Source organism: Garra rufa, chromosome 8, assembly GCF_049309525.1.
Source record: "Garra rufa chromosome 8, GarRuf1.0, whole genome shotgun sequence".
Classification (NCBI taxonomy): Eukaryota; Metazoa; Chordata; class Actinopteri; order Cypriniformes; family Cyprinidae; genus Garra; species Garra rufa.
Genome location: NC_133368.1, coordinates 29,541,551 through 29,561,766, shown reverse-complemented (window position 1 = coordinate 29,561,766; position 20,216 = coordinate 29,541,551). Strand labels below are relative to the sequence as shown.

Sequence of the window (20,216 nt, the reverse complement as noted above, 5' to 3'; positions counted from 1 at the left end):
TTTTGCTGTACTTCTGATCAAATAAATGCAGACTTGGTGAGCAGAAGAGACTTCTTTAAAAAATCTTACTGTTCCAAAACATTTGAGTGTAGTATTTTTAGATTAATTCCCATACATGAAAACCAGAATTAAAAACATAATTTAGAATATGTTTTTGTTTTTGTATCTCTATACCATATTGCTTTTTGCTTTAATATAGTTTAAATCAGTCTTTTTACCCTGTTTTCGAGGATGAACTTCTGGCTATGTGCTGCTGATGAAAGGCCTTTGGGTGATTTTTCTATATATATATATATATATGTATATATGCAAGCACTCTCTTTCTTTTATCATTGGATGTATGTTAGCATGTTTAATGTTTAAATATTGTGCTGTTCTTTAATGTTTTTAATGGTTTCTTCTGATGAAGTGCCCTGAATTATAGACTTTTTATTTAAAGCAATAAATTCACTTGCTCAGAAAATTCAAATAATAATAATAACGATAGTAAACTTTCCATCCATGCTGCAGTTGCTTATGCGTTTTGAGATTTCCTTTGCCTATTGCGATGCAGTTTTTTAGTGGTTACTGTGGTGTTGCTAGGGGGTGCTAGGTAAAATATTCTGGTCTCTAGATATGACTCAGCACCCTCCTTCATTGTAAATCTGTGGGATTTTTTTCCATGTTTATTTATAATCATAAAGTCTAGTCGCTTAGAAAATATATTAGGTAATAACACACCTCTACTCAATAATCTGCACAATTTATGTCCGCAGCACAAATGGTGCAGGATGACTTATGTGCCAAAGTTGAATACTTTGTTTAGTAGTAACAAAGTTAAATAGTTTAGAACACAGCCCTAATGTCCTAAGTTATATTAAGAGCGATTCAAGCTAGAGACATATTCAGTATTATCACAACAGCGGCAACATCAATATGTTTTTCTTCTTCGCAATTTGTTGTCCTCTTCCTTCTTTAATCTTTTCTCACAGGTAAATGCAGTAATGTATTGTTGTGACCAGGGAATACTACTGTCATTTGGTTCTATATGCGGTTTCATTTGCGTGTGTATGCATTATATTTCCCATGAGGACTGTGGAGGGGAGAGAAGGAGAGGGAGTTGTTTGATCTTTAACAGGATTATTCATCCTCTTTCCCTTTTATTTATTTAATATCCTTCCTTTATGCGCAGAGCATCTGGGCAGCATTTAAAACATTAAACCACACACTCTCACTAGAGGCCCGTGTGCTTTTTTGTGTGTTGTGTGCTTGTGGTGTGTGTGGAGGCGGAATTCCTTGACCTGACAGTCCTGTAGCATGATCGATACTGCGCTGAATTACACACGAGTCTGCAAGCCACACATTTCCAAATCCTCCTCTTCCTTTAAAATCTCTCTCTCGCCCCCCACGGACAGACAAGCACACACATAAACGTTCATGCCCAGGTCAGCCCTAGAACTGCAGTTTGAATTGACAGCGTAACGAGATGTTTGCACTGTACATACTGTACGTCATCATGATTTAATTCATTAAAATGTCAGCAGTTCATTTTCTTTGTTAACAGGGAATCTTACAGATTCAATAGAAGTTAAGCGCTATTGACAGAATCAGTGGGATGCTCTTGGATACCACAGATATTTATTTAGAATTGACCCTTCGCAGGGACTTTGATTGGCAGGCGATCTGACCAGTCATAATGTCGAATCTGCCATTTTTCTGACAAACAGACATTGGTGAACTTGAAGTTGAAAAATGGTATGTACTCACGTCTTTCTGTTGAAACAAGATTTCTTCTGATGTTCATTCATGTTTATTTTGTGGAACAGATGAGCGGTTGACATGCCGCTTGAACTGAGGCGCTACAGCGATCTGTCACAACACATTAAAAGCCACAAAACAGTATCTGTTGTTTGTATTTTTTACAAAATGACAACATTTGAAAGCTGAGACTTTGTTTCATACCAGAAGTAACCTGCTTTGTCTTGTTTGTCAGTGTATTGTCAGTTTCCTCTTTGCTCTGCAATGTATTTGTCAGTGTATGAAAACATCTTGATGTGTGGTGTGACATAGCAACAGTAATGAATGCTAATATATATATATTGAAAAACAACAACAACAAAAAAAACATTAGTACACTTTTAAAAAGAAAGTTGCTTTAAAAGGTTCTTCACAGTGATGCCATAGAAGAGTCATTTTTAGTTCCACAAAGAACCATTCAGTCAAAATTTCTTTAAAGAACCATCTCTTTCTTACCTTTTTATAATCTGAAGAACCTTCTTTCACCACAAAGAACCTTTTGTGAAACAGAGAGGTTCTTCAGATGTTAAAGGTTCTTTATGAAACCATTTAGACAAAAAAGGTTCTTCTATGGCATCGTGAAGCACCTTTATTTTTAAGAGTGTAGGCCTAATAGGAGAATCATATAATTAATTGGTAACACTTTACAGTAAGGTTCCATTAGTTAATGTTAGTTAATGTGTTAACTAATATGAACAAACAATGAAGAATACATTTGTTACATTATTTATTATTTTTTGTTAATGTTAATAAAAATACAGTCATTTATTGTTCATGTAAATTTACAATGCATTAACTAATGTTAAAAGGGGTCATTGGATGCAAAATTAACTTTTACATGTTGTTTGAACATTAATGTGTGTTGGCAGTTTGTGTACACAACTACCCTACAATGATAAAAAATCCACCCAGTGGTATTTTTTTAATCTTTAAAAGTAATATCCCCTTTTTAAAATCAGGTCATTCTCAGCTTTTTGATTGACATGAGCGTCTTACCTTAGACCCGCCCTCACTGAGCTGAAACAGTCCAAATATGATCAACATTGTGTGACTCAGGTGCAGAGGTAGACTCTAATTGAGCGATTGAGGTGTTCTGTTGTTGGATGTAATAATGAACATAGCAGTCGCCATTTACTCCAGACATCTGAGCCGCTTAAGAGGCAGAGGACAACGTTACTTTGGTTTTTAAAAGGAAAGCACCGATCCCGATCTACGTAAACATCTATGTTCGTGTGAATCATTCGTGATGCAGCTTCACCCACAGCAGAAGCGAGTATAAGGGTTTTTTATGCATCTTTGCAAATGGCCTTTCTTAATAATGTGCTTGTTGGCAAGTTTCGCCGATAAACGCAGCTAAACGCGGCTAAATGTGGCTAAAGTAAACATACAGCTCGTAATTCCACAGCAGAGCAGAGCTCATTTGCATTTAAAGGGCCCATTCAATAAAATGAGCTGATATTTTGCAGAGCTGATTTTGGCAAGGTAAGAGGGTGTTTTTTTACACTACTATTGAGCATTTTAGTATATTATAGTATTTTAAGTACATTATAGACTTTTCATTAAGACCCTAAAGAATTATATTAACTTGTGGAAAATGGGCATCCGATGACCCCTTTAACAAACAACTTTTGATGCATTCGCATTAAAAACTAAATTAATAAATTAGTGAAATTAACAATAACTGAGATTATTAAATGCTATAGAAGTATTGTTCATTCTTAGTTCATGTTAACTAAAGTAATGTTAACTAATGAACCTTACTGTAAAGTGTTTGAAATTATTTAATAGTACTTAAATTAATTCATAATTATTTCTCTGTATAACCTACCAGTCAGACGTTTTTGAACAGTAAGATTTTTAATGTTTTTTAAAGAAGTCTCTTCTGTACAGCAAAAGCAGTAATATTGTGAAATATTTTTACTATTTAAAAAAACTGTTTTCTATTAGACTATATTTTAAAATGTAATTTATTCCTGTGATCAAAGCTGAATTTTCAGCATCATTACTCCAGTCGACTGTCTCACATTATCCTTCAGAAATCATTCTAATATGCTGACTTAATGTGTTCAAGTAACATTTCAGATAAATACTGTTCTTCTGAACTTTTTATTCATCAAAGAAACCAGGAAAAAAATCTTTTCAGCTGTTTTCAACTATATAATACTATTAAATGTTTTTTGAGCAGAAAATCAGAATATTAGAATGATTTCTGAAGGATTATGTAACTGAAGTAATGATGCTAAAAATGCAGCTTTGAAATCACAGGAATTAATTCAATTTTAAAATATATTAAAATAGAAAACAGCTATTTTAAATAGTAAAAGTATTTCAAAATTGTACTGTTTTTGCTGTACTTTGGATCAAATAAATGGAACCTTGGTGAGCAGAAGAGGCTTCTCAAAAAACATTTTAAAAATCTTACTGTTCAAAAACATTTGAGTGGTAGTTTATATCTATGTAAATCAAGTATTTTCAGATTAATTCCCACACATGAAAATTATAAATTTAAAACATCATTTACATGTTGCTGTCTCTTTCTTGTATCATGTTAACATTCTTAATGTTTAAATATTGTGCTGTTCTTTAATGTTTTTATAAAAAAAAAATTCTGATGAAGTGCCCTGCATTATAGACTTCCATTGTTAGTGCATTGTTTGCACGTGTTGTAATGCCATGTGTGTGAAAACCTCTATATCTGCTATAATGTAAGGGTCTTCTGCAGAGCGAGGTGATTGTTGTTGGTGTGTATGCACTGAGAGGTTATGCATAGAGAGGTTATTGTTGGTGTGTGTGTCGAGGCGTTGGATCATGGTGGATTAGCAATAATCTTGGCCAGTGACACTCCCCAGTGGTCGGATCACTAAGCACGCAGCCTCTCAGTCTTTCTGCTCAACACATCTCACACAGAAAGAAGCCAAACAACCTTTTTGCGGCAGCTACAAGCTTAAACTGATTGAGGTTTGGGTGATTGACTTGGATTTACGCTCATACAGACATGGGATTGCTCAAGACAGTTGGCGTCTTAAACTGTCAAGTGATCATTAGTACCTTACTTAGGGGACACACACGAACAAATAAAAACCTCTTAGAATAAGCACACAGTGAGGGAACACTAATCTCTTTGTATTCAGTTTCATTTTAATAAAGCAAGTGTTTTAATGTGAAAATTCCTCATCACAAATGGCTCATTTTTACTAATGACCCTTCAGAGGAACAAAACCTCAACTGGACTAAAAATCTAATATCTGTCTCAAGGCCAGAGCCGTGATTCAACCTCCCTAAAATGTTTTCATGGTTTCAAAGCAGCGCTTTACTTTTTCTGTCATTAAAGACTGCATGAAATGGTTTAAGAAACACAATTTTCTTTCTTGTTTTGACATTTTTCCTATTGAAACGGCTAGCCGGGGCAGAACAAATCGAAAGGCTTATGCTTTTTCAAATAGCCAACTGCTTTTAAATAGTACATCACAGCCTGGCAAAACCATGATTTACTGCTTGTTAAAGCTAGTTGGTGACAGGTGGTATTAGAGCAAGGAGACATCAATCTATAGAGCATTTTATAATAGAAAACATCCCTGCAAATAATATGCTTTGGTCATTAATGTTGGTTAAACTAAATTATATTTGTAAAATGTGGTAGTACTACTAGCAACAGTAATAATATATGCACTACCAGTCAAAAGTTTAATTACTTAAGCTTTAAAGGGATATTTCACCTAAAAATGAAAATTACTTCATGATTTACTCACCCTCAAGCCATCCTAGGTGTTTATGACTTTCTTCTTTCAGACGAATACAATTGGAGTTATATTAAAAAATGTCCTTGCTCTTCCAAGCTTTATAATGGAAGTGGATAGTGGTCCAGATTTAAAATAAAGTGTATCCATCCATCATAAAAGTGCTTCTCATGGCTCCAGGGGGTTAATAAAGGCTTCCTGAAATGAAGCGATGCATTTATGGAATAGATTTGCATATTTACAATATTTGCTTCTTTTGATCGGCTTGGACTGGAGAATACAGCATTGGGCGGGTAGACAAAATTTGGGCTGCTTTAAAAAATAAAAGCCGCCCAATCAGCTGCTTTTTTCTTCGCTTTTATCATTAGTCATTGTTATTTTAATACCTTCGAGCTCAAAGTATCACAGTAATATAATGTGTAGTGCAGTCATCAACTCATTTTTGCTTAACGCAACCCTTACTGATTTAGTTTAACAGAGACCTGTCAATCAATTTACGTCTTTTACGTTAGTGAGATGTGAGTGACGGGGTTTTGGCCCTATAACGGGCAAGATTTTGAATATGCAGCTTATTTTAAGTAATTGCGATGGCAAAGTGACCTAAATATAAGTTACACGATAAAAAGTCTAAGTGGATTACACATGAGAGATGAATAGAAGACTTCTAAATATAATTGTAACTGAAATAAGAAAACGTGGGTGTGTGCATGAACATAAATGCCAGCTACATTACATTTGTTTCTCATCACTTTATTGTGCAGAAATTAGCATATTTTTACTGTGGACATTGAAAATGATGCATGTGTTTTTCCAAAGGTTAAAGTCATCGGTTAATTTCCACTTTGAAAAGAAGACATTTTACGCATATTTTCATATTTTGATCCATATTCCTGTTAAATTGATTTATCTTTATTTTATTTTTATATTATTCTTTTTTTAAAGAGATAAAAATGGTCCTTTTCAACATTGACATGGCAATAAAATTCTCATTATTTTGGCAGTTAAAATTTGGGCTGGTTTTTGTTGAAGTGGGCGAGTTTTGGTGAGCTTTTGGGCTGGAAATCGTCAAACCGATCTGGCAACACTGGGTGGCGTTCCAGCGGATGACGTAGGACGTTTGGGTATCGTAAGCTCTACTGAGAATATGATCATCTAGTTTTGTTTACAGCAAAGGAAAACCAGTCTCCTCTTGGCTTTTATCAAAATCCTCTGATATTTGTCTTAACAAATCCATGTTTGTTTTGTTTTGCTCTCTCCTTTGTGCTTTCACATTTATCACCTACGTCATCCACTGGAACGCCGTTCTCTCCTGTGAGCAAGTTTGACAATTAGCAGAAGCTAGAGATTACAGTTATTAACGTTGTAAATATGTATATTTGTCACTGCAAGAGGCCTTTATTAACCCCCCAGAGCCATTTGGAGTACTTTATATGATGGTTGGACACACTTTATTTCGCTTCAAAATCTCAACACTCATTCACTGCCATTATAAAGTTTGGAAGAGCCAGGAGATTTTTAGCAAAAATATACAGTTAAAACAGACATATTGTGAAATAATATTACAATTTAAAAGAACTGTTGTCTATTTTAATATATTGTAATAAGTCATTTATTAATTTGACGACAAAGCTGAATCAGCAGCCATTAGTCTACATTTACATTTAGACATTTAGCAGATGCTTTTATCTAACGCAAAAAAGAAGACAATGAAAGTAATCGCAATCAACAAAAGAGCAACAACATGTAAGTGCTGTAACATGTCTCATTTAGCCTAACGCAGTACATATAGAACGTTTTTTTATTATTATATAATAAAAAAAGAAAATAGAATAAAAATGGAAGAGATGTGTTTTAGCCGATTCTTGAAGGTGGCTAAGGGCTGTTTGGATTGAGTTGGGCAGGACATTCCACCAGGTGGGTACATTTAATGTGAAAGTCTGTGAAAGTGATTTTGTGCCTCTTTGGGAACGTAAGTCTAGTCTTACATGATTCTTCAGGATTTTTTATTACTTAAATCTCAATAAATAATTGTTTGTGTGTGTGTATAAGATATCTGTCATATACACACACTGTATTTAGAAATTCGTAAAAATTTGTTAAAAAACGTTTTAGGTTTTACGGTTTTAACTTAAATTTACATTTAAATACTGTAATTTTATTAACTGGTATAATGTTAATATACCAACCTATTGAAGTACTGAAATCTGTTTTGTACCTTTGTAATACACTGATAATCACCAAAAGCAGGTTGTGATGAGAAAGTCACAAGATGAACCAAAGCCCATTAAAAGCAGCTTTTAAATACATATACTGTATATTGGTAACATGTAGAAGGGACACAGTGTCATTCACACAAACACTATCACGATAACAAACATGAAACTAAAATAATGCAATAAACATTAATTTAACAACATTGGATATAACTAGGGTTGGGTATCGTTTGAATTTTATTGATTCCGGTTCTGATTCTGCTTATCGATTCCGATTCTTCCGATTCCGATAAGATTAAAAAAAAAAAATCCATTAAAAAGTTTTGAGTAAAACATTTAAATGTCAAACATATTTATTCTGTCTTTTGCCTATGGTTTTAACAAAAGATACCACAGAAGAAAAAAAAACAACTAGACTAATATAAATTTCAAACATTACATTTTTAAAGACAAGTAATAAAATAGGAAAAAACTAATCAATTAGCATAAATAAATAAAACCGTACAAATGTCAGGTACAGAAATTGAATTCAAAAGTTTAAAAACACTGCATAGTTTTCTTTTCATAAATAAAATATTGATTAATCCTCATTAAATTTATAAAAGATGTTCAGTCAGTTAATGATTTTCTTTTGTTGTTTGATTAACATTAATGACAGGCGACACGTTTATTAGAAGGCTGTCTCTTTAACACGAACACAGATCTAAAAAAAGATTTCTCACCTGTTTACGTTCACTCAAGACAAAAAAACGCTGTGTTTATGAGGATATGCTGACGTATTTTGTGCATAAGGGTCAATAAATGTAAAAGAGAACTTCTGGTCCGGAACAACCTTTTCGGCAGTGGAAATGCACGGAACTGTTTGAGAATGGACACAGGTTGGGAACCCGCATCGCTCCGTGCTCACTGCATGCAAACAGTGTGCAAGTATTTGTATTTGTGTATTTTCCTTCCTGCACTTAAACAATTTAAAAATCACATTAAAATGCAAACGCGGGAGTTGTTAAGCGGAATCAAAATGCATGTCTTACCGAAAACCCGGTTATTGGAAATTTGGAACCGTTTCTAAAATGGAACCAGTTCTCGATACCCAACCATAGATATAACATACATCCCTAATGAAAAAAATAAGAAGAAACCTAGTTATTCAACAACAAAAAAAATTAACCCAGGGAATTCTGTGAATGTCAATTTACGGTTATTCTTTTTCACTTCTGAAAACAGTATATTACTAAAAAAGTACATGCAATATCCAGTACAGTATTTCACTGTATATAGTAGGGGAACTTACTGTTAATCATTTAACAGGTTTTCACTGTAGCATTTTTACAGTCTTTTATCATTAAATTCATAATTTTTTACAGTGTACAATGAATGCATGTATTACAGATATATCTGTAAAGTTGCCCAGATCAGAATTAAAGATGTAATTTTCAGGTTTGTGTTTACAGTGTCATCGAAAAAACAGATTTGTGTCACATGCAAGAGGAAAAATCATATTTGGGCCACATTCAGCTGCAATGTGAACGCAGCCCTGTCACACGGAGCTTGAGAGAGATGAAAGTGCACCGCTATAGAGACCTGAGATAGGATTGTGTGCGTGTGCGTGGAGGGATTCAGATGTAATTTGCATGAAATGCATCCAAAATCTTAATGATTTGCAAGCTGGTTGTTTTATCTTACACAATGGGAAGGAAGGGCAGTGCAGAGAGAGAGAGAGAAAGAGAGGGAGTGTTCAATCAACTTCTCGTTCGTTTTCTCAAGCTCCTGTTTTTCTCTGACTATTTTAGTGCAGTAGGTTGCGCAGGATTGAGAACATGTGAATGTTTTATAGGCTTACATAAGGGACCTCACCCCAGAGACAACCGACCTCGTTATCGTTCATTTAGCAGTGAAAAACAAGATAGATAGATGGGGTGGGGGTAGATGAGAGGATGAAAAGAGAATGGGGAATGCAGAGGGAGAGGGGAGAGAAAAGCATGTACATGCAGAGGAACCGAGCATGATGGGATACATTTGTGAAGTGAATGTAGGAGAACGAGGCATTGGGGGAAAGAGGCAGGCTTCAGGTGCGCCAGTGATCCGAGCGTTCCAAGAGAGAGAAAGGGTGCAAGGGAGAAAATAATGCGGTTGATTCCAGTTTGATTCCATTTCGTTTCTTTTATGTGTTACCCCAAGTGCCTCAGGGAAGCTTGGCTTGTTAGCATCGCTTGGGCAAAGAAATACAGGCTTCTTAGCTGGAGATACAGATGAAACATCTCTCTTTCTCCTTCCTCCTCTTACTTTCCCCCTTTTGATTACATAAAAAGGTCAGAGTTTTCTATGGCGGCGGGGAGCCGTTTAAAGCGCACCTGATATTAGAGTGGAAGCTTGTCTCTACATATCTAAGCCCTCATGCATCTGGAAATCATTGCGTAATGTGCAGCCAACCATAGCTGACTGTGTGTTTGCATGTTGTGTGCATTTGAGAGCCACAGGCCTGTAGTGTATAGGCACATACCCCGTAGTTTATTGGGTCAATGCGTTCAGGTTTAATATGACTATGTAATTGCCTCCTTAGATTTAACCCTCATGTTCTGTTTTGGGTCTCAGAGACCTCGCGCTCATGAAAAATACACTATAATAATATTTTAATAGCTTGAAAAATACACTTTAATTCAACGTGAAATGAAGATGGAGCCTGTTTGCTTTTTTTAATGCAAGCTCCTCAGTGCACAGTATTTCAAAGAAAAAAAAGTTTTATGTGCTTTGTAATTTGTCCTATTTTTTCTTCTTATTTCATTTGCTGTATGGAGTAATGAGTATTGTTAACCAATAGCCTGAAGTCAGCCAAGCCATTACTCCACTCTGCTGTGTCAAATGATCCTTCTGAAATCATTCTAATATGCTTATTTGGTACTCAAGAAACGTAAAAAATAAAGGTACTCCTTTTTTGGTAACACTTTATACTATGAATCATTAGTTAAGCATTAGTAAATAGTCAATTCGTCATTAATAAATCATTATCTCTACATTAATAAACAGTAGTAAGCAGTTTATAAATGCAGCTATAAATGCTTTAAACTTATCTATAATGTGCTTAATAGCTGTATTTTCATACTTTATTAATGATCAATTTCTAAATTAAGTGTTACATTATTTACAAATCAGTTTTTTAGTTGCCATCAGTGGTTCATACAATTATTTAGAAAGTGTAAGTAAATGATTAATGAACTATTTAAATTACATTTATACATTTTTTTTAGAAATATAGTAATAGTGTGTAAATAAATTCTTAGCACAAATTCCTACTGTAATTCATGATTAATTCAGGTAGTTATAAAACATTTAGTAGTTGTTAGTTAACTGTTTTTGTGAGCTCATCTAAAGTGTATACTATTTATACATCGTAAAGGAGATTTAAAAGCTTAGTTAACTCATAAAAAGATGAAGGAAACAAACAACACAGAGTAATACAGAACACTCTCACAAACACACACACACACACACACACACACACACATAAATATATACAGTCAAGCCGGAAATTATTCATACCCCTGGCAAATTCTGACTTAAAGTTACTTTTATTCAATCAGCAAGTTTTTTTGATTAGAAATGACACAAACGTCTCCCAGAAAATAATAAGACGATGTACAAGAGGCATCATTGTGGAAAAAAATACTACTCATCTTTGATTTACATTTGAACAAAAAGTGGCATGTCCAAAATTATTCATAGCCTTCTCAAAAATCAATAGGAAAGCCTTTATTGGCTATTACAGCAAACAAACGCTTCCTATAATTGCTGACCAGCTTTTTGCATGTCTCCACTGGTATTTCTGCCCATTCATTTTTAGCAATGAGCTCCAACTCTTTCAGGTTGGAGGGTCTCCTTGCCATCACCCTGATCTTTAGCTCCCTCCACAGATTCTCAATTGGATTTAAGTCAGGACTCTGACTGGGCCACTGCAAAACGTTAATATTTTTGTCTGCTAATCATTTCTTCACCACTTTTGCTGTGTGTTTCGGGTTGTTGTCGTGCTGAAATGTCCACTGCTGCCCAAGGCCAAGTTTCTCTGCAGACCGCCTGATGTTGTTGTTGAGAATTTTGCTGTATTGCTCCTTTTTCATGGTGCAGTTTACTGTGATTAGGTTCCGTGGTCCACCGGCTGAAAAACACCCCCAAAACATTAGGTTCCCACCACCATGTCTGACAGTGGGGATGGTGTTCTTAGGGTTGAAGGCTTCTCCTTTTTACGCCAAATGAAGGCTACATCATTGTGGCCAAACAATAACATTTTGTTTCATCTGTCCATAAAACAGAAGACCAAAATCTTCTTCTTTGTCCAGATGAGCATTTGCAAAGGCCAAGCAGGCTTTTGTGTGCCTTATCTGGAGATGTGGTGTCCTCCTTGATCTGTGTCCGTGGAACCCAGCGGTGTGTAGCGTCCGTTGGACTGTCTGCCTTGAGATGTTGCCACCAGCAGAGCCCAGATTCATCAGGATGGCCTTGGTGGTGATCCTTGGATTCTTTTTTTACCTCTCTCACTATCCTCCTGGCCAGCACAGGTGTCACTTTTGGCTTCTGACCACGTCCTCTGAGATTTTTCACAGTGCGGAACGTCTTGTATTTTCTAATAATACTTTGCACTGTAGCCACTGTAACTTCAAAACATTTAGATATGGTCTTATAGCGCTTTCCTGACTTGTGAGCAGCCACAATGCGCAGCCGCAGGTCCTCAGTGAGCTCCTTTGTCTTAGCCATGACTGTCCACAAACCAACAGCAGAGAGTTTCTGTTTTTCACTTGTTGAGTTGATTAAAACAGCTGTTCCCAATGAATCAGGGTAATTAGGATTCTTTAGAACAGCTTGGACTATTTGGAATGGTATAGAACTTTGGATTTTCCCATAGACTGTGACAGTTTGCAAAGGGTATGAATAATTTTGGACATGCCACTTTTTGTTCAAATGTAAATAAAAGCTGATAAATATTTTTTTTCCACAATGAAGCCTCTTGTACATTGTCTTATTATCTTTTGGGAGAAGCCTGTTTCATTTCCGGTAATTAAAAGTAACTTTAAGTCAGAATTTGAATAATTTCAGGCTTGACTGTATATGAAGATGCAAAAAATGAAACTGTACAACAGTACACCTTTTATAAAATGAAAAAAATAAACCTCTGCAACAAAATTTGCAAAAAAAAATAAGCAAGAATGTAAATATAAATAAAGAATAAGCAACAAAATGAATATACGTCAACAAAATAAGCAACAAAAAACAACAAAATAAAGAAAATAAGCAAGATATTTTGCTGTAGTAAGAAGGTTTTCTTGTTTCAGTTTCATGGCTGAGTGACAATTCAGTGCAAACAGTGAGACGTGTCAAGTGTGGTAAATTTCAAATAAATTCTACATTTCAGACTGAAGACTTACAATTAGCTGAAACAGAAAATCAAATACTGTATATTTAAGCGATTAAAACTAATATTTTTATATCAAATTTTAGAGACTTTCGTTCATGTACTGCTAATTTGTTTTCTGGAGGTGTACAGGAATTTTTAATTTTCTATGTGTCATGATCGGGGCTGTGGGTCTTCCCTCAGCCTCTCGAGGTCGCTGTTCCCCTTGCACTGCACTCTCCTGATTGTTCACGTCTGTCTTGTAATTAGCACTGATTTCACTCACAGCTGTTCACTATCTGGTCTATAAGAACTCTCACTTCTCACTCCTGCTTCAGGTCTGCATTGTCTTATGTCTCTGGATGTCTGTCTCTGTGTTCCTGATTATCCTGACCCGTGCTCTAGATCGTGTTTCTTGTTTTGTTCAGTTTTTGTGTTTAAAGTCGTGTTGTGCCGTGTTGGCCTTTTGGTTTTGTTTATTTATTTGTATTTATTTCATTAAAAATCACTCCCCTGCATTTGGACCCAGACCTCCATCATTTCAGCGTGACACTATGACATTGCAGAGATTTATTTTTCATTTTAAAACTAGTGTAAAGTTGTAAAATCTTAAAATAAATATTTCTATGTTCTGTATTACTCTGTTTTGTTTCCTTTTTGTTTAGAAGATAGCTGAGCCTTTAAATCTGCTTTGTAAAAGGTTTACGAGGCATAAATAGTCTTTACTGTAAATGAGCTCACAAAAATAGATAACTGACAACTACTAAATGTTTTATACCCACCTGAATTAATCATGAATTACAGTAAGAATATGTGTTAAAAAAGCATTTATTGTGTTAATAAAGCATTTATTAAAACACTGAGTAACTATTGTAAATAACTAAATATGTAGAAATGTGCATTTAAAGTTTATTATTCATTTATTTACACATTCTAAATAATCTTATGAGTCTCTGACAACTCCTAAATAACTGGTCTGTTAATAATATAATACTTAATTTAGAAATGATTAATTGATCATTAATACATTATGAAAATACAATCATTAAAAACAATATAGATATGCAAGAAACAAACAATATCAGAAACAAAACGTATAGCTACATTTATAAACTGCTTAAAACTGTCTTTTAATGGAGGGATAATGCTTTATAAATGATGAATTGACTATTTACTAATACTTAACTAATAGTTTATAGTGTGTAGTTATTATAAAGTGTTACCTTTTGGGGAAACATGATACATTTTGTTCTAAGTTGTTTGAGGAATAGAAAGTTCAGAAGAACAGACACTCTTTTGCAACATTATAAATGTCACATTTGATCAATTCAATCATTCCTAGTTTTATAACGCTGGAAAATGATTAAATTATTAGCGTCTAGATTGGTGTACACCAGCAGTGTGGTGGTGTTCTGAAATGAGGAGGCAAAGTCCTAAAAGTTTTTTTTTTGTTTTGTTTTCTTTTTTTTTCTTTACATCAAATGTAAATGAATGTCCCAGTCACATTTTCTTGTTTAAATAAACAATACTTAAACTATCATAAAAAGAAAAAGAAAGAAAAAATATTCTATTTTCTATTTTTACATTAACAAAGTAATCAATATTCTCTTTATTAAAGCCAAGTATGAATCTCATCAAGTTAGTGTTTTTAAGCATTTTACATTTATTCCAAAACAAAAAACTCAAGGCAGTAACAATTTAAACAATATATTTTATCCAGCTCTTCTTTTTAATAGTTAATTATTTGAATATTTTAATAGTTATAATTTTTTGGATTATCAGGCATCAAAGCTCACTGCACGCTTTAAGGGGTCTGTTAAAACTCAGTGGGCTCAGGGGAGGCACACTGTACCTATACTGTGTATTATATAAACAGTATATAGGTTATGTTTGAAATTATGTATAATAGCAATAAATTAAGTGTTATATATATATATAAAAGGAATAAATGCATTTTTTGCATGATTAGATTATAAACTGTACCAATTCAGTTGCAGCTTTTTCTGCAGGGAACATACTGACCATAAACTGAAACAATGTTACTAAAATAGATCAGCACTTTCTTAAAGTGCATGTCTGCATTGTGGTAAAACAGAGAGGTTAAGCTTCAGTAATACGTTTCTGTTGGTATTTGGTTAAGATCTGATAAATTGATTTAATGAATTTCAAGTAAAAATAAGATGTTAATATCAAATTAGTCTTATTTTGTGCAAACATCATTCAGGTCTCTGTGACCACAAACATAAAAAAGTAAAGTAGATCTCAGCAGGACATGAAAATACAATGAAACAGCTGGACTTCAGCACCACGGACAGTGGCAGAACAGGGACTAATGGAGAGCAGGGTATGATGACACCTGAAGAGGTTAACAGGGTTTAGTAGAGTCATTTCACACAGTACAGTTACAGCATACTGATGCAAGACAGATGTAAGACAAAACAGAAAGAAAACAGTGAGAGATGGAGAAAGAAGGAGAGTGGAGTGGGAGAGAAGGGTGATGTAATTGTCATATTAAATGTAATTGAATTGGCAGAATGCGCATGTCATCAAATAATTTTTTATTCGCTATCGTATTCATTTAAAAGATTCAGCAAACTGCCATCTATTGCCTCAGCGTTTTCGCAAGTGACGAGCGCCTGGCTTCGCCATGAAGGAAAACGTCTTGAGGGGTGCATATTGTACATGAGCAGTATGTCACTAAGCATTTCCGCACAGTTTATGCTGTTTATTTTCATACCTTTTAGCATCGACGGAAAGCAAAATAATGAGTGGATGTTCTGTCCTCCGCGTTGGGGAGAAAATGTTCTGTAATGGGTTTCACTTAATTTGAACACAATTGGGAAGTTATTACAGAGACGGATTTAGCCTTTTGTGAATTTGGTCAAGGGCAATGCAGTCAACCAGGAACACAGAGGACTGTGCTCAATGACAAGAGCTCTGCTTTTCTGGAATAGAATCATCATTTAGAAGATGTGAGGCTGTGTAATACGCCTTTGTGTTTTTAATGCTCTCACAACAAGTAAACGGAGTGTTTTTTGAAGAGCCTGTGATGTACGTCATTACAGAAAGCCTTTGTTACGTGATCCTCGTGAAAACAGCCAAAAATATCCTTGTCGTATTTTATCCCAATGTCAAAAGTAAACAAAAAAAGCCTATTTTAAAGACTGTTAAGATTCTGAGATTATTTTTATGACAATTAAACACACATACCCTCTCCAGCTACCACTTTAATGCTAAATAATTTTAATTATTAAGTATATTTGAACAATTGTATTTGTACAATTGTAAAGTATTTACCTGGCTAATTTTAGCATTAAAAATTTTAGGGGAAAAAATTGCTGAATTTTTATTATTGGATGAAGTATCCCTTCAATAGTCATATAAATATACATTTTAGGCATTCTCTTTTGAATTTATGGTGAAATATGATGTATTGGATTTACTTAAAATATACAAGCATAATTTTTTCATTACATTTCTTTTAAAGTAAATCCAACTTTTATGTAAAACTAACAAAAAAACTTTTTTTAATGTACATAAAAATATGGGTTCACCCAGCAATATAATCTACAAAATAAATTGCAATTTAAATTCATTTACAATAACAAAAGAAAATAATTGACTGGAACCAACATAAAAAATGTATTTATTTTAGATCATGAGCTATTCAATAAAACTGGTCTGCCCAGTGTCAAAAACATTCAGTGTCTTACAAAAAACACAAAACATTCCGTTAGCGCAAAACAAAGCATTTTACTTTGGACAGAGGCTGCATGTAAACAAAAGGATTTCAGACAATTTGTAAAAAAGTCTGCTTTTGAGATTGCAGTACCACTTTGAAACAAACAAACAATCCAACAAAAACCACTAAAATGGTCTGAAACCAAAAAATCATAAATATAGTACCGCTGAAAAAAAATGTGACAAAAGGAAGTTCTATCCATGGTTCCAGTTCCTCAAGATCACCATGACTATCCTCAAAGACTTACTTACTTGGATTGTTTCAGATTAACAGTGGCTAAAATATAATGCATTTACATAACACAACATGAGACGTAATGTTTTCAAGTGAAAACAAAACATGCCTTTATATTTCATAAACAAAATAAATCTTTTACAGTCTGTTGTTTCATTTCTATCTAATTGGGTGAAATTGATTGATTGCTATTACAAAGTTGATTATTTAGGTTTGGAACTCAACTTTCAAGATGGTTGATCTCCCTTATTCAAACAAATACCATATAGCATTCAGTTTGTTCCAGATACTCACCTGGTAATGTCTGATTGAAATATCAGCGTTTTCAGAAAGGTACATCATTAAACACAGAATTAAAACTTCCACAGCATTGTTCTGAAGAGTACATGAAACAAAAAGCTGCTTTTCATGGTGAATACACCCAGGCTTTTATATCGAAACTGACTGAGAACAATATGATGATTTTTTTAAAGCAGACAGATCACATTGAAAGCAGACTTTTTTGGCAAAACCAATTTGTCAGAAACAATTAATTGTCAAGTTTGAAATTAACACAAATTGTTCCAGCTGATGTTTTGTTCTAACAAGATCTGGATTGTTATACCATAACAGGTTGCACTGGAAAGATGAATTGAGAGAAAAACAACAAAAAATAACTGATTAGGCCAGCTTTTTTTATTTTTATAATTATTTTGCAGGTTTATAATGAGAAATCACATCTTGTAAAGGGCTAATTCACCCAAAAATGATAGTTCTGTCATTAATTACTCACCCTAATGTCATTCCAAACCTGTGAGACATTTGATCATCTTTGAAACACAAATTAAGGTATTTTTTATGAAATCTGAGAAGAAATTGTTGAATAAAGTCATTATTTTTGTTTTCTTTGCACACAAAAAAGTATTCTCATAGCTTCATAACGCTACGGTTGAACCGCTGATGATACATGGACTATTTTAACAATGTTCTTACTACCTTTCTGGGCCTGGTACTACCTTTCTCAACGTGGTAGTTGTTTTGCAGTCTATGCAGGGTCAGAATGATTAGGCCAGCTTTTCATAATTCTTTCATGTTTATATTATTTTATGTTTATTTATTAGTAGTATTTTTTTTTAAGCAAGCTCATTTATAAAATATACTTTTTATATACAGTCAAGCCCGAAATTATTCATATGACTGTCCACAAACTAACAGCAGAGAGTTTCTGTTTTTCACCTGTTGAGTTGATTAAACCAGCTGTTCCCAATGAATCAGGGTAATTAGGATGCTTTAGAACAGCTTGGACTATTTGGAATGGTATAGAACTTTGGATTTTCCCATAGACTGTGACAGTTTGCAAAGGTTATGAATAATTTTGGACATGCCACTTTTTGTTCAAATGTAAATAAAAGCTGAGAAGTATTTTTTTCCACAATGATGCCTCTTGTACATCGTCTTGTTATCGTTTGGGAGAAGCCTGTGTCATTTCCAGTCAAAGTGGTTTAATAAAAGTAACTTTAAGTCAGAATTTGCCATTGGTATGAATAATTTCTGGCTTGACTGTACATTTATAAAATATTCTCAATGCATGTGCATAAACGTACACATACAAACTTAATGTAGTGTATATTTGCTTAGAATCTATAAGTTATACAGTGTATTCTAATACAATTAATATATCTGATGAAATCTGACTAGTTGAGTTACAGTAATAAAAGGTATTTTTAAAGATCTGTCCTGGTAGAAACGGTTCTATGAGGTAACTGCACTTTTAAAGCAAGATGTTTCATTTTTACTGTTTAGTGATTCTCCTGCATGTGTTTACTGTTGAATTATTAATTAATCTCAAAATCAATATACTGCTTGAAATATTTAATGCTCATACACTCGATATATAAAAAGCGTATTGCTTCTAAATTGCTATAGCAGTAGTATTTGTCACAATTTGAGCTTTTTATGTATCAGACAGAGGCACATCAATCATCGCTGTTCAAGGCCAGCAGTACCTCAGTATCTCAAATGATGTAATAAATATAAATATAATGCTGATTTTGTTGAGGGCACTTTGCGAAATCACATTAGGAAAAATATGTGGCCTATTTAGGTTTTGGTTTTTTTGATATCTTGGATATAAAGGCTACAGTAGATTATCTGACTGTCCTATCAGATTTTAATAGCTCTATATTCTTCATCTCCAGAGTTTCGAAAAGCAATTAACTGCTTTTATTACAAGCTCATGCCATCTCCCGTGTACACACACACATGCGCACAGCGATCCCCCAGCACACACACGTACTAGCATATGCAAACATTATAAAACACAGCAGTTAATTACAACAATGAAACATAATTAGTTAGTGTATAATTAGTCGCACGGGTTAACTTCTCTATAGCAACGAGCTTTAAAATGAACTCTGACTCATATTGACTTAACATCTCAATAATTATGAGATTTTCTGACAAAAAAAAAAATCTGCATTTCAATAGCTCGGAATTTGTCTTTTGTCACAGTGGCATATGTGCCTGTTTGTATCTGAAGCTTTATCTGCAAAAATTAAGGAGTTTTCTTTTTTTTCTTAACCTACAGGATCTGATGTGTGTTTATGGATTTAACAATTTGCCTCAATGAAAAATAATATAACTAAAAGAGATTATTTACTCATTTTAAATGTTTAATGTTTTGCAAGATATCCAAATGGTCGATTAATAAAGAAACTTAGCAGATTTCCAAAGGTATAGACACTAATATCTCTGTCCTCTTGTCTCTCTGCAGTGGACGGCTGCACCGATTGGTCCGTGGACTATCTGAAGTACCGGGTGTTACACGGAGAGCCGGTGAGGATAAAGTGTGCTCTGTTCTATGGTTATATCAGAGCCAACTACACCCAAGCACAGAGCATTGGACTTAGTCTGATGTGGTACCGGAGTTCTGGGTTGGGACATGGCGACTTCGAGGAACCCATTTCCTTTGATGGGGTACGCATGAGCAAAGAGGAAGACGCCATCTGGTTTCGGCCTGCTGAGCTGCAGGATGCCGGTCTGTACTCCTGTGTTCTGAGGTGAGAGAGAGAGAGGGACATGTGCACATGTGTATGTGTGAACACTCATACGCTTAGATATGCTAATCCACACACACACACACACACACACACATA

The 20,216-nt window shown here is 34.3% G+C and overlaps 1 protein-coding gene across 2 annotated transcripts in view; it reads left to right on the top strand.

Moving 5' to 3' along the window:
* Nucleotides 1-20,216, top strand: part of il1rapl1a (interleukin 1 receptor accessory protein-like 1a) — a 133,740-nt gene that overhangs the window by 42,270 nt on the left and 71,254 nt on the right. For both annotated transcript variants that reach the window (XM_073845600.1, XM_073845599.1), the window contains exon 3: nt 19,835-20,120. In XM_073845600.1, coding sequence (XP_073701701.1) covers nt 19,835-20,120 — 286 coding nt within the window. The remainder of the gene's footprint in view (nt 1-19,834; nt 20,121-20,216) is intronic.